Source organism: Uranotaenia lowii, chromosome 2 (genome assembly GCF_029784155.1).
Source record: "Uranotaenia lowii strain MFRU-FL chromosome 2, ASM2978415v1, whole genome shotgun sequence".
NCBI classification, from domain to species: domain Eukaryota; kingdom Metazoa; phylum Arthropoda; class Insecta; order Diptera; family Culicidae; genus Uranotaenia; species Uranotaenia lowii.
The window spans coordinates 238,460,672-238,476,669 of NC_073692.1; the positions used below are offsets into that span (position 1 = coordinate 238,460,672).

General features: G+C 40.0%; 2 protein-coding genes across 20 annotated transcripts in view; one reads left to right on the forward strand and one right to left on the reverse strand.

The window, feature by feature from the left end:
* Positions 1 to 15,998, forward strand: part of LOC129743778 (beta-alanine-activating enzyme) — a 60,943-nt gene that overhangs the window by 19,991 nt on the left and 24,954 nt on the right. The window lies entirely within an intron of this gene.
* Positions 3,524 to 15,998, reverse strand: part of LOC129743777 (uncharacterized) — a 405,430-nt gene continuing 392,955 nt past the window's right edge. For all 18 annotated transcript variants that reach the window (XM_055735956.1, XM_055735951.1, XM_055735942.1 and 15 more), the window contains 6 exons: positions 9,885 to 10,853; positions 7,552 to 9,822; positions 7,046 to 7,483; positions 6,466 to 6,975; positions 5,925 to 6,398; positions 3,524 to 5,864 (listed from right to left, as the gene is read on the reverse strand). In XM_055735956.1, coding sequence (XP_055591931.1) covers positions 5,626 to 5,864; positions 5,925 to 6,398; positions 6,466 to 6,975; positions 7,046 to 7,483; positions 7,552 to 9,822; positions 9,885 to 10,853 — 4,901 coding nt within the window. In that variant the 3' untranslated portion in view covers positions 3,524 to 5,625. The remainder of the gene's footprint in view (positions 5,865 to 5,924; positions 6,399 to 6,465; positions 6,976 to 7,045; positions 7,484 to 7,551; positions 9,823 to 9,884; positions 10,854 to 15,998) is intronic.

Consider the following 15,998-nt stretch of genomic DNA (forward strand, 5'->3'; position numbering starts at 1 on the left):
CCCCCGCAATAGACACATTTCTGTTCTATTGCTGAGCACGCTCCTTCCCCATGAACCTCCCCGCATTTGGGGCAACGCTTCTTGCTGCAACAATGAGAAGCTGTATGCCCCAATTTAATGCAATTTTTGCATTCCATTGGGCGAGGCACGAAGAGCCGTACAGGAAGCCTCAAAACTCCGTCAATCAAGACGTAGTGAGGGAGGGCGGTACCCGCAAAGGTCACTCGAAATGAGGATGAAGGCGAGTACTTTTTAACTCCTTCCACGACGGTGGTAGTGTTGAGTTGGCGGCAATCCAAGATTTCGACCGAAGTCGAATCAAGGCTCTTAAATTTACCAACGCCGTGGGATTTAACGTACCCGGCCTCCAAACTCATTTCTGAGATCACGCCCTCTATCTCTACGTTTCGAGACGGAACGTAGACGTGGTACTCTAAGTTAATGAATTTGCTGGCAACAATTTCATTAGCGGATTTATGATTGTCCACGACAACGCGCAACTTATTTGGTCGCACCTTCGTTACGCAGGTTACGGAGGGCCACCTCGCCAGATCTTTAGTGATCTGCACTACATTGAGCTGTTTGCCGTTAGCTTTGGGCCGGATGAAAACCACCCATGGCCCAGAAAAAGACATACCATCTGTGTAGGTTCGGAGTCGAGGAGCTACACTGTCAACTGTGGGTGATGAAGAATTATTAGACGTACGAGAATGATTAGCACTTGAGGGACCAGCATCATCTGAATCCTCCAAATGCTCTTCATTCTCGTACATGGCTTCCTCTTCGTCCACCGATGACGAGTTTAACCCCCCGCCTTCGTTCATATTTTTGCACGGGAACACGAATGTCGCCCGTGTTTAAAATATAACCGAAGCAATCAATGTTCAAAATATGTACAGGGAAAATAATAGATAATAGAATAGAGAAAAAATGAAAAAGAGACTTACAAAGGTTCTTGCACTTTTCAATTGCATGTATTGTATTGTTCAGCAACCACGTGGTCCTCTTTGGAAGAAGATGGCGACCTAGTTGATTTGCTGATAACGCTCTTGACGTAAACGATCGAACCACCGAGACGTCCTGTATCCTGCTACCCACGGCAAACAGCACCGGAACCAACGGCAACAGCTACCACGTTATCCACACTCGGGTTTGTCGGGGGAATAATTAACACTTCCCGATGGCGGCAACACTCGCACCGATGATAATGGCCAGATGAAATTCACGCAAATTTCGATTTCGTGTGATTATTTTGTTATATTATATAATTTTGATTTGAATTGAATTAAATTATTAAGCTTTATTCTAAAGAAGGGAGAATTGTAAGTGCGTAAGGCATAAATGAAAACTGAAAAATGAGCGTGCAAGCAATCAGCTGTTATGGATGTATACCAACATTAAAGATTTGTAAATAGAAATCATAAAAAGAAGAGATCGAAGGTTTCCTTAGCGATCGAAATAAATGATCCGGCCTCTTTCGATTTGGATCTTAAAGTTAAAGCAAGTGTTTTAAGATAATCTTGAGAAAACCCAGCAACTTACAGAGAGTTGCCGGTAGTTCAAGCGAAACCCTAACCTCTCTCTCCGAAATGCCGTAAATAAGCTGGGTGTATCGTCTACAACCGTGCATCGAGCCAAAAAACGAGCCGGGCTATCGACTTACAAGAAGGTAGTGACTCCAAATCGCGATGATAAACAAAATACGACAGTCAAAGCGCGATCCCGGAGGCTGTACACGACGATGCTGACGAAGTTTGACTGCGTGGTAATGGACGACGAAACCTACGTCAAAGCCGAATACAAGCAGCTTCCGGGACAGGAATTTTATACGGCAAAAGGAAGGGGAAAGGTAGCAGATATTTTCAAGCACATGAAACTGTCAAGGTTCGCGAAGAAATATCTGGTTTGGCAAGCCATCTGTACCTGTGGCTTGAAAAGCAGCATTTTCATAGCTTCCGGGACTGTCAACCAAGAAATTTACGTGAAAGAGTGTTTGAATAAACGTCTGCTGCCTTTCCTGAAGAAACACGATTGTTTCGGATTTGGCATCTTGCCATTACGGTGAAAAGGCCATGGAGTGGTACGCCGCCAACAACGTGTAGGTGGTTCCTAAGGACAAGAACCCTCCCAACACGCCAGAGCTCCGCCCAATTGAGAAATACTGGGATATTGTCAAGCGGAACCTAAAGAAGACCAAAAAAACTGCCAAGGACGAGCAGTAGTTCAAGGCAAACTGGCTTTCTGCGGCGAAGAAGGTGGACAAGGTGGCTGTACAAAACCTGATGGCAGGGGTTAAGCGTAAGGCCCGGCAATTCGGATTTAGAAAAGCTGAAGCCTAACTGAATATTTTTCCTGAATTTTATACTAATTAAACTTGAAAAAGAAATTTAATTTGATTTTTTAAATAAACGATTTCAACGATTTACACGCGTTTTCCCTTGACCAAATTTTGACCGTATCACCCTTTAGAGCTGTACACAAAATCCGTGGAACATTGGTTTTCGGCAAAATTTTTTAAAATGCATTCCGAAACGTTTTTATCTTCTTTTTCAAGTTCCAGCCAGTTAGGAAATAGACTATTTTAGTGTTTGAACACGAAAAAATTATGTAGTTCACATATTATAGCTGTTTTCTACAGATAAAAAATGGCGGATTTTTTCGTGAAAAATCGTAGTTTTTACTTCAAACAGCCACAAAAATTTCATAAAAATTTTTTTAAGTTAAATAAAAACGTTGGGGTCGAGAAAAACATCTATTAAAAATATTTTGCTCTGATTTTTTGACTTCAGATGATTCTGTGCTGAGATACAGTGTCCACCGCAAATCCTGTTTTCTAAAAGGCATCCTCGAAAGTGCTCCATCACCGGCTCATTTTTCAACATTTTTCTACGAAAAATTTACTAAATGTTCTTTCAACAATGCTTTGTATAATGCAAAAAATTTGAATACATTTGTTTGAAGCTCTAGAAAAAAATCGTGAAAATAGTGTTTTTTTTACCCGTTAGACCCTACTCCCCCTTAAGGTGGCCATTATGCCCTTATCTCTCCTGCATATAATTGGTTGAACAACGGCCTGTATATTTTGATATTTAGCTCAAATTACACTGAGATTTAATGTAAAAGTTTTATGTAATTAAATAAATCTTGAGACTTGAAGTAAATTCAATTGTGTAAAGTTTTTTCCCACGTTTCCCTGAGCTTAAGCCTAAGTGTAACCTGTGGTGTAACTTAAAGTGGTCAGGACTTAGAGTTTTAAACAGGGGTTGGGCCCCTAAGATTAAAGTAGGTTTAACTTGCCAGTGAGTTATATACTTGAACTCCCAATACGAATCCTAAAGCTATATATTCTTAATCGGAAATGCGACCTCTGAAGCTCCATTCTGAGTTTTATTAATTTAAGTTGATTATTTGATTTATCAGAAAATTTGCATAGTCGCTCGTTTTTCTCTAAACTTTAAAATTATGATGGGAAGGTGATGCAAAAGTTTCGGTTCGATAGCTTTTCACAGATGAATGAAACAAGTTTTTTCATTAGTATTTTGTAATTTTTATATTTATTAACGTTTCCTCTGAGGTGACATTTGCATGCATTTTGTTCACAAGAATTTTACATTTTATGTCGTCGATAAAAAATAATATTACACTGAAAGGAAAATAGATTGCATTTACGCTGTTGAACAGTGTGTTCTAAATAAATCGATAGAATTTTGATGTACATAGTTTTTGCTTTGCTCAAACAAATCTGCTTGGTTTTTACCGTTTTGAATTCTTTTTAAGAGAGTTGGAAGAACTATCGTCGCCTCAAAACTTTTTTTTTTGTTTCAATTAATGTTAATCCAGTCTTAAAAGTTGACATTTATTATTAGTTTTAAAGTAGTGTAGAATTAATTTAAATACCGCGGCACTAGAAGCCGTACAAGGAATCAAGCCGATAGTGTTTATTTTATTTTTTATTTTTAAGATTTGTTATTTCAAATGAAAGATGTTGATGACCTTTCATTCGTCACTCGTTTGTCTCTAGGAGACGGCGTGACATTTAAATTGTTAGTTAAAGTGTACGAAACAACGAAGCGAAAAAGATTTAAAATGAACAGTTTTCCACCTGTAATTGTGGACGCGTGCAGTATTATCGAAAGGCAGTATTCAATAGTATTGGTAGCAGTTTTTGTTGTTTAAAATTTTATAAAATTCATATTTTTTCATTTCGATACACCCGTAACCTCGGCTGCTCCATGGAAGGGAGCAAATATTGTGGAAGCTCGCTGCTTCTTCCACATCTTTGCTCGCCTTTGTGGGATTCAGGCTGATTACGAATGTTTGGTTTCTATATTTCCGCGATAATCCGCCTGATGATGGCAAACATCGATGGCAGTATTGGTAGATAGATGGTAGGTCGTATGAATCTCGTACGGTTTCGATAGGCTTCTTTAACAGGATAGATTAGCTATAAAATGACTAAGAGGCTTTTCTTTCGTATTGTAATTCGTTTCTGTTTTTCGCGTTTTTTTCGTTGTGCATTTCCTGCATTCTTGTGTTTTTACCTAACATTAGGGGGACTGCTGGTGAACTTGGAATTCTCAGGGTTTTTTTTTCTTCTATTACAAATCCTCCGCAGGTCGAGTTCATATGCTTTGTATTTGTTAATTATAAAATTTTTAATAAATTACAACTAAAACAATTATATTTACGTTGCATTTAACACTGTCAACAATGATTGATCAGTGTTCAGCTTCCGATAGGGTACGCATAGATTCAAATGATGTGACTCTTTGAAGTTCACACAGAAGGATTTCATTTGTAGTTCGAAATATAAGGAAACTAGGGAGAGAAATTGTTTCAATTGGAGAACATTTGATAGCTTAATAGAAAATTTTGTATCTAGAAATGATTAGAAAAAGGAACAGGGAATTATTTTGGGATAAGCTGATCCATCTCTTACTAAATACAATAATAACATTAATATAAATAAAAGACTAGTAACGACCCACGGAGGAGATGATCTTGCAAAAAGAATACTGCTGCCAAACGATTTCACACTAGGATATCCATTTCGATGGCTTGGTCCGAGTCAGATCGATTTGAAATTGCCGAGAAACGAGACAAAGACGTCACAGGCTAGTTGTGCTGAATCTACTATATTCTAACGAGGTTGAAGTTTGCTCCGGTTCGTCAAGTTTCTCGACTCGTAAGGATATGCTTTTTACATGGTGTGATCAACAAAGATCGATTTCGATCGCTCTGACTTAGGAGTAAGCTGGAGTCTCAATCTTCGCTGAAATCGGCAGTATTCTTCAACTATCTATAAAAACGTGTTATCCTAATATCGATATTGTGCGGTTGTTTCAAATCCGGCAGAACCGGTGGACAGTACAGAACGCACGCTGCATTGAATTTAGAGCACCGATGGTTTGTAAAAAAATTGGTGACCCTGTCCAAAGTATTGTTGAGGCATACAAATTCATATTTACATTGTCTCTTGTGTGATTAATCTAGCTTAAAATTTTTACTTTCGATCGTTAGTTTTCGTTGCTTCAAAGATTTCTATTCACAGTTTTGTCATTGTTTTGTGTGTTTTTTGAACGCTTCTTTTGACATCACAAATTCTCTTATCTACTCCTAATCTGCTTATGTCATGTAATCATGTGAAGGTTCGGACGGTTCGTGATGAGCAAATAGTGGATTTGGAAACTCTGGTGGATGTGGTAGAGGTCCCGTTACTGTGGGTCGTCTTCTGTAGGCCATCAACCAGCAAGATACCGCCACAGCAACGGCCACAAGTGCCAGAAGGGCTGTGATGATTAGCGCGATGATCAAGCCGATCATCGAAACGCAAATGTCTTCAACACGCTGAGCCGCGGGAGTGACTGAAATGTAAGAATTAATAAGATTCAAGTTCAAATGTTCTAGAAAATAGTATAACTTACTGTTATCTGAGTCATAAGACCGATCTTCCCTTCGTTCCAGCGTTAGAATTGCGTTCGATGAAATGGTTATCTCTTCTCGAAGCGATCCTTCTATACCGAGCCCATCATCTGACGCCAGAGCTGTACTAGTCGTTGCAGCCCTTCGAGTCCTATTGAGCATTAGCTCTATTTCGTTCATATCGGTGATAGCACGGCGTCTACGTTTTCCATAAGCATTGGCGCCGTGACAATTGACCGGTTGGCATCGACCAAAGCATACGCGTATGTTACATTGGAAGCGAATGTTGTCACTCGAAGGGAACTTGAATGCGTTAAAGCTGGCCAGCAGACTATTCGTTTCCTGGTTGTACTCCCAGTCTCCGAAAATGCTGGGCTCAGTTGCGCAACCGTTCTCATCCGTCACGATGTATTCGTTTTCAACACTTTCTTCCATAGTCTTAGCAACGCAGCTTCGTGCGAATCCACCGTAGATTGCTGCGGAAAAAAAATCATTTACAGTTTAGAATACATTTTCTGTACACATTTTTTTGTATGAACTTACTTGCTGGTTGTACTTCGACCTGCAGTTGCAGATTATCGCCTATCTCGGCAGAGTTGATTTCTTCACCGTTGAAGGCAACTATCCGCATTGCACAGGTTGGTGGCGGTCCAGTGTTAGCTATCGTACCAGCCGTTGTCAACATTTGTACGTTGAATCCAAGGGTCACGTTCTGTTCTCCCGTCTGGTAGACACACTTGATGTGATACGCCTGTGCCTTGTACGTCACCAGTTTTGGATGTTTTTGTATTACCAGTATGAAGCTGGCAATTCCATTTACGTGGATCAGACCACAGCTTCCGAAGTGCACCTTGAATATCTGTGTGCGCTGTGAGGTGTCTCCGGCCAAATTGACCACTCGGCGACACTCTTCGTCCTTGCTGTGTCCCTTGACGTACAGTACACCATTGAAGTTTGATTCCATCAAATCGATCACTACCTGTACTCCATCGGCTTGGCAGGTTACTTGCATCTCCGGTTGGGGGAAGTCGGTTCGGAAATTTGTCGTTTGGTCTATAAAAGATTCACGTTAAGATGCTGCTCCAAACAAAAATAATGAATATCTTTTATTTATAATACTTACTGCAATATTCTTCCGGATTACCGGTGTATCCTGCGATACACTGACAAATTGCTTGGTGATTTGTTGCATTACATAGCGCGTTTTTGCCACAGATCTTCGTTTGGCATGGGTCCTCACAAGTTCGTGTCTGTTCGTTACAGTATCTCCAATCTGGACAGTCACTGTCTTGGTTGCACTCCGGAACGGCTGTACGAATACATTCGCCTCGGTGGGTCAGCTTATAGCCGTAGTCGATTGGACAAATACAGCGACCACGTTCGTCGATAACCATACCTCGTTCGAGAGCACAAACACATCGACCTGCTTCATCGATCTTTAGTCCGTCTTCTTCTCGACAAATCTCGCAGTATTCGTAGTTAGACAGCCCGTGACCAGGTGGACATACACATTCCCCGCTTGCATCACGGATGAATCCTCTATCCGTTGGACAAAGAGCCACTGTAAAATATAAAAATAAAAACATGTATTTCGACTCCACGTATCCAATTCAAACCATTGTTACTTACTCTTATCACACTGAACAGCTGCGTTGCCTTGGTATCCCGGCAAGCACTCACAAATCATTGTGCGAACGGGCAGCGTATCCAAGACCTTACACATCGAATTGACACCACACGGTTCAGTAACGTTACATGGATTGACACATTCACCTTGAATACAGGCTGTCTGCGATGGGCATTCACCATCCGTTCGGCAACGTTCGTCTCTGGCCACGCAACCATGTATCGGGTGCGGTTCGAAAGGTGGTGGACATGCACACTCCGGCCTATGATGGTACACTTGACAAAGTTCGTTTTGAGCACAAATGGCCTGTTTTTCGCAAGGGTTTTCACATTTCCTGTTTATACAAGCCTTATCCTGTGGGCATTCCGAGTCCGATCTACAGCCTAACAACTTGCAGCTAACCCTTGGATCACCTTCATAGCCTGGTAAGCATTCGCAAATCGCTCTATGATGTTGCGCATAACATTCGGCATGTTTTCCACAAGAATCGAGGGAGCAAACCGGTACGCACTGCCTATTAATGCAAGAATGTTGACCCGAACAATCATCATCGACACGGCATTCGATCTTGATACATTCTATTTCGGGATTTCCATCGTATCCTTGTTTGCACGAGCAGACTGGTTTGTGATCCTTGATTCTACATTCAGCATTTGGTCCACAGTTACATGGATTTCTACAAATACTGTTTACACAGGCTGTGTCGCTGCTACAATCGGAGTCGGAAATACATCCCGATTTAATGATAGGTTTACAAGTTCCACTTCCACTGCTTACGTAGCCATCTGGGCAAACGCAAATCATCGTCCTAACCGGTGAAGATGGTATAGCTTGACATCTGGCAGGTAAGTTACATGGTTGCAATACGCTGCAAGGTTCCATGCATTTGTTATCTATACAGGCCAGATGCGAAGGACAATCAGTATCGTAAACACACTCGGGAACTATTTCTGGTCTACAATCCACGTACGGATTTCCAACCAATCCCGGCGGACATCTACATACGGCCATGTGGTTATGAGCCTTACATTCCGCTCTTGGTGAACATGAGCTATCGTATATGCACGGATCAACGCATTGAGAATTTCGGCATTGTTTATCGTTGGGACAATCGTTGTTACTGCGGCATTCAACGACCATACATTGTATCAATGGATTTCCGCGATATCCACTCAAACATCTACATTCCGCTCGGCTTGATACAGCGTAGCATTCCGCGTTGATTCCGCAAGGGTCTCTGTCTAAGCATGGATTAATACAATTGCCGTTGATGCAAGCTTTTCCGGACTCGCACTCTGAATCCACTCGGCAACCAATCGTTCTACATGCAATGTTCGGATTACCCTCGTATCCGCTTTGACATGAACAGATTCCACGATGATTTTTCACAGTACATGTTGCGTATAAGCCACAGTTGCAAGGATTTCTGCATTGTTTGTTGATACATGCTTCGTTATCCGGGCACTGAGAGTCACTTGTACATTGCGGTGGCGTCTGTAGTACTATGCGTTTACATTCACCATTAACATCTGGCACGTGCAGCTCGGGACATTCACATACCATTGTACGTACAGGTAGCGAATCTTGGACAGTACATTTTGCAGACCTAGCGCATGGCTTAAGCTCTCGACATGGATCAACACACTTGTTGGATATGCAAGCCAATCGACTTGGACACTCCACATCTTCAGTACATTCTGGTTTGTCGTGAATAATTCGTCGTTCGCAGTACGAGAATGGATTACCCTCCGGTAGATGGTCCGGGCACTTGCAATGTGCGACATGTCCTCTGGTGAAGCAAACTGCGTTCTGTGCACACGGTGCTATCTCTCGGCATGGATCAATGCATTGCTCCTGATAACAGGCCCGATTATCTGGACACTCACCGTCAAAGTGACACTCTACGCGTCTGCACTGTACGAACGGATTTCCTTCCAATCCCGGTAGACAATGACAAGCAGCTCGATGTTTGTCTCCATAGCACTCGGCATTCAGAGCGCAAGGATTGTCCAACGCACAAGGGTTGAGGCATTCTCCGTTGTAGCACTGCTTATCGTTGGCACATTCACTGTCCGATTGGCAACCCAGCTTGAAGCAACCGAACTGAGCATTTCCAGAATAGCCAGGCTTGCAACTGCAAACTGGATAGTGATCTTTGACGTAACAATCGGCATTCTGCCCGCAGTTGCATGGATTAGCACACATTCCGTTAACGCAAGATTCGCTTCTTGTACAATCCGAATTTGATCGGCATTTCGGTAGATCAAGTGATGCTGCAAAAGAAAGAAAAAAATAAATTTCTGACCAACCAAAAGTACAATTTCAAAACACTCACGTGGAATACAATTGCCGTTGCTGTCTTTGTTGTATCCATGTGGACAGTTGCAGATGGCGTTGTGCCGTTGTATGTGGCAAATTGCTCCACGTCCACAAATGTCTCGTGAACATGGGTTGAAGCAACGTTCATTAGAACAGGCTCGATCCAGCGGACAATCATCGTCAACGGTACATTCCTTAGGATTTGGAACTCGGGCTTCTGGAATGCACTCGATGTGAGCGTTACCCACATATTCCGGAGCACAAGAACAGTGTGCACGATGACCGCTCGATACGCACTGTGCATTGATACCGCACGGATCAGCCCGACAAGCCAACATACAGTGACCTCTTACGCAGCGATCCGTATCTGGACATTCGGTATCGGTTCTGCATCCTTCCACAACGATAGCCTTACATTGTTCATTTCTGTCGACAAGCATATCAGTTGGGCAAGCGCAAATCATTGTACGTAATGGCAGAGTATCTACAACGCTGCAAGTTTGTTGCCTTGAACAAGGGCTTATCTCGATACATGGATTGGCACAACGGGCATTCAGACAAGCTTGTTGTGATGCGCAATCACCATCAGTTCGACACTGAGGCTCCGGTTCATCTCTAGCACAAGTAATGTACGGATTTCCTCTGGTTCCTGGTAAGCACTCACAGGTAGCTTGATGGTTGCGTCCAATACAGGTAGCTTGATCCGCACAGCTTTCATCATCGCAGACGGGTCGACAAATCCTGTTCAGTCGGTCACAAGCCTCGTGATCGGCACAATCTTCATTGTACTGGCAAAGACCAGTGACGCAAGATATCAGTGGATTGCCCTGGGTACCTGGCGGACACACACAGTTCGAACGATGTCCCTGAGGAATACATTCCGCTCCACGTCCACACTGTACCGATCCGTATGTGCATGGATTTAGACACTTTTCGTTGTAACAGGCCTTGTCGTACGGACAGTCGTTATCATGTTGACATTCAGCTGTAAAAGTCGAAAATGTTGTTGTTTGTGATTGGTTTTCATAACTAATGGAAATGTATCCCACAAAAGAAAAGGTTTGTGTAGCCCTCAGTTGTAACGTTCCAAGTAAAATTTCGTCCAACGCGCAGTGCTTGTAATCCCATACAGCAGATGGACAATGTTCAATTATTGAAAGTACGCCACAAAAATGTGTTTTGTAGTTTATGACTCAATTTACATTTTTAACGCTTAAAACCATATCTCATAAATTCCAAATTTTGAAGATTTTCAACCTTTTTTTTATGAAAGATCCGTTTTATTTGTCAAATGTTTGCTATCATGAACGAATATGTTTGCTATTGATAATGAAACACATATAAAATAGCTGAATACAACAGTTTCCTTTTCAAGGGTACATGGAATTCACTGGAATTTGGTCAATGTTTGCTTTATCTTAGCTAAAAATATGTCAAAATCTAAAAAAATCATACAATCTTTTTAATAAGTTTTGCATATTTTCAACCATATCAAACTAATCTTTTTTAAAACATAATATCGATTAGTTCGAGAAGAAAAATTATCTTGATTTCGTTTTACCAAAATGGTCCTTTTTCGAAGAATTTTCATATCGGTTGGTAAAGTTGGATTTAAGGTTTGATAAAACAATATTTTGGACTTTTGTCCACTGGTCATCGCACTGCGCAACGTTTCCATTTTTCCATGAAGACGGAACTTTATCCCGTGAACTTATTTTCTTCATATTAGGTATATTGTCGTTTACAGTTTAAAGTAGCATGTTATCCCAATTTACAACCTATGCTCTAAAAATCAGCTTCCTAATACCATAAGATGAATTCGAAGCATAACTCAATCCTTCATTTGAGGGACCGTGTCAAAAATCAATGAGAAACTTTAAATAAAAGGTATACATATTGCCTTTTTTTTAACGGCATCGCTTTTCATGTTACTGTCACAAAGAAAATTACTTGTGTCTTTCAATTCTCATGGAATAAATTGAACCAAAACAAACTTTTTTCTGAAATAAATGAGAATACAAACAACTTAATAAATTATCCAACATTATTTGTCAAGTCTGTTATTGTATAAATAAAGAAAGTGAATATACGGTCTATTCGGCCGAATATTCAGCTTAAATTTCTGGGTGAGCCGAATAAGGAGTGTATTCGAAAAAAAGGCAACACTTTGTTTTGTGAATAACCTTTTTGAATGCATGAATGGAAATTGATGAAATTTTCAGTGAAGCTACCTGGGGATTTTTTTTTATTATCTGACAATTTGCGCCGGGGGTCTTCAGATTTTCCCCAAAATTGAAAATTTGGTTCATTTTTGCGACTTAAAAACACATGTATTTTTTTTTGGTTTCTAACATTTTTATTTTTTGAGTTAGCTTCGGTTTGATTTTTTTGCAAATAAAAAATAACGATTTTTCAAAGCTACATAACTCTGTTATTTTTCAACGGAAATTATAAAATAGCACATCGAAATGCATTGAAATTTTATCAGCTTTCCAACTAAAATAGTTGAAAAAAATTAAATAATGACCTTCAACATGAAAAGTTATAAATAAACTTTAAATGGCGTCTAAAAGTACCGTCTGCACCACCGAATATTTTGCAAAAAATACCATTCTATAGCTCAATTTATGATGCAACTTTCATCTGAAGACACCAAAGTGGGCCATCAACTCCTTGAAGAGTTATGAAAGAAATAATGACAATAAATCTCTTTTTTTGCGACGAAAACAAACAATGGTCGAACAACTGCACTCACATATGGAGGTAGCGCGCACTTCTAACAACATGGCAACAAAAGAACTTACCAAAGCAGGTAAAAAACACTACTTTTTCGTGCTTTGTAGAGTGTTTGCAGCATAACTGACTTTAAATTTTAAACAAAATTCTTAGTATCGTATTGTTAATCTATATATATAAAAAGCAATTATCTGTATATTTGTTTGTTTGTTTGTTTGTTTGTTTGTTTGTTTGTTTGTTTGTCCTCTATAGACTCAGCCGTCTTAAGAGCTAGAGATCTGAAAATTGGCATGGATGCTCATTAGGACCAGGAATGATGAAAAATGATTTTAGATTTTTGGACGACCCCTTCTGAAGGGGGCCGTCCATACAAGACAAATATTGTTTTCACGTTATTGACGTTATTTTCCGTCGGATTGTGATGAAAATTTGCACATGAGTGTTTTGAGAGACAAGCAATCGATTACAGTTATCAAATTTAGGGTTAGGGGTCGGCCAAAGGGGTCGTCCATATCCACTGATTAATGTTTTTGCGATATTGGCGTTATTATACATCGGATTTTGATAAAAATTTGCACATGAGTGTTTTGAGAGACGAGCAATCGATTACAGTTATCAAATTTAGAGTCAGAGGTCGGCCAAAGGGGTCGTCCATATCCACTGATTAAAGTTTTTGCGATATTGGCGTTATTATACATCGGATTGTGATGAAAATTTGCACATGAGTGTTTTGAGAGACGAGCAATCGATTACAGTTATCAAATTAAGGGTTAAGGGTCAGCAAAAGGGGTCGTCCATATCCACTGATTAATGTTTTTGCGATATTGGCTTTATTTTACATTGGATTGTGATGAACATTTGCACATGAGTGTTTTGAGAGACAAGCAATCGATTACAGTTATCAAATTTAGGGTTAAGGGTTAGCAAAAGGGGTCGTCCATATCCACTGATTAATGTTTTTGCGATATTGGCTTTATTTTACATTGGATTGTGATGAACATTTGCACATGAGTGTTTTGAGAGACGAGCAATCGATTACAGTTATCAAATTTAGGGTCAGGGGTCGGTCAAAGGGGTCGTCCATATCCACTGATTAATGTTTTTGCGATATTGGCGTTATTAAACATCGGATTGTTATGAAAATTTGCACATGAGTGTTTTAAGAGACGAGCAATCTATTACAGTTATCAAATTAAGGGTTAGGGGTCGGTCAAAGGGGTCGTCCATATTTACTGATAATGTTTTGGCGATATTGGCGTTATTATACTCCGGATTGTGATGAAAATTTGTACATGAGTGTTTTGAGGGACCAGCAATCGATTTCAAGTTTCGAATTGCGGATCAGAAGTTGGCTGAGGGAGTCGTCCATACCCAACTTTAATGTTTTTGCGATTTTGACGTTATTCTACATTGGATTGAGATGAAAATTTCCGCATAGGAGTTTTGAGGGACGTTCTTTTGCTTTCAGGTTTCAAATCTTGACTCAGGGGTCGGCAAAAGGGGTTATTATCTGTTCACTGATTTAACGATATTCTCTTGATTGAGCATAGAATTGTAATGAAAATTGACACATGGGAGGTTAACAGAAAAGATAATTGATTTCACGTGTCAAGTTTTGAATCGTGGTCAAAAAAAGGCCGTCCATGTTAGTTGCTCACTGTTTTCGTGATATTGTCGTGATCATGCATCGGATTGAGATGAAAATGTTCAGATGAGGATTATAAACTATGAGCAATTGACTCCAGGTAGCATGTTCTGTGTCAAGGGTCAACAAAAAGGGCGTCTTTATTCACTGTTCACTGTTTTCGAGTTCCTGACGTTACATATAAATTGTAAAGAAAATACGGCAAAAGGGAGTTTTGAGGAACGTAAAATTGGTTTCAATTATCGAATTTCGGGCCATGGGACAGAAAAAGGGAGTTTCATTGAAAGTTCAGTGTTTTGTGCAATAATTTTGTTGGAGGCAGTTAATTGATACCAATTTAAGTGTGAAGGTCAAGCAAAGAGTCGTGCACATAAACAAATAGTACATGTTTCTGCCATAATGTCTAGATTTTGCAACCGATCGAGAAGAAGAGAGTGTTATAAATTTTAATAAAAAGCCAATCAACCGTTTAATTTGAATTTCAAGTAATAGTAACAGTAGCGACTTTAAACACTGTTGAATTTTTTCCCCAAAATTGTCGAAAGAATGTTTCGAATTCATTTTCTAAACTCATTTTGACGTACCAATGATTTAAAGCGAAACGAAGTTCGTACGGGATCAGCTAGTCTATCTATATATATAAAAAGCAATTTCTGTATGTTTGTTTGTTTGTTTGTTTGTTTGTTTGTTTGTCCTCTATAGACTCAGCCGTCTTAAGAGCTAGAAAGCTGAAATTTGGCATGGATACTCATTAGGACCAGGAAGGATGAAAAATGTTTTCAGATTTTTGGATGACCCCTTCTGAAGGGGGTCGTCCATACAAGACAAATATTGTTTTCACGATATTGACGTTACTTTTCGTCGGATAGTGTTGAAAATTTGCACATGAGTGTGTTTAAAGACGAGCAATCGATTTCAGGTGTCAAATTTTGTGTAAGGGGACAGCCAAAGAGGTCGTCCATATTAACTGTTCGCTGTTTTTGCTATATTGACGTTATTATAATTCGTATTCAGATGAAAATTGGTACACGATAGTTTTGAGTGACGTGCAATCGATTTGAGGTATCCAATTTAGTGTAAGGGGTCGTCCATATTAAATTTTCAGTATCTTAGTGATATTGTCGTTTTTATACATCGGATTGGGATGAAAATTTGCACATAGGAGTTATTAGCGACAAATAACTGATTTCACTTATCCAAACTAAAATCAGGGGTAGGCCAAAGGGGTTGTCCATGTTAACTATTCACTGTTGATGTTATTATACATCGGATTCAGACGAAAATTGGTACACAAGAGTTTTTAGAGATGAGCAATGGATTTCAGGTATTAAATTCAGTGTAAGGGGCCGGCAAAGGGGGTCGTCCATATAACCCCTTCCACTATTTTTGCAATATTGTCGTTATTTTACATCGGATTGGGATGAAAATTTGCACACGGTAGTTTTCGGCGACGAGCAACCAATTTCTGATGTCAAATGCTTTGCCAGGGGTCGACGAAAGGGGTCGTCCATATAAATTAATTTTTCACTGTTTTTGGCAATATTGACGTTATTATACAATGGATTGCTTTGAAAATTTGCACACGGGTGTTTTGAGGGAAGGGCAATCGATTTCAGTCATCAAAAATTGTTTAAGAGCCCCCGAAAGGGGTATAGCTTTTAAGCAATAATTGCGTTGTTATGCAATGATCGAGTCGAAATTTATACACGTGTTTTTTAGCACGGTCAAAGGATTTCTGATTTCAAATTT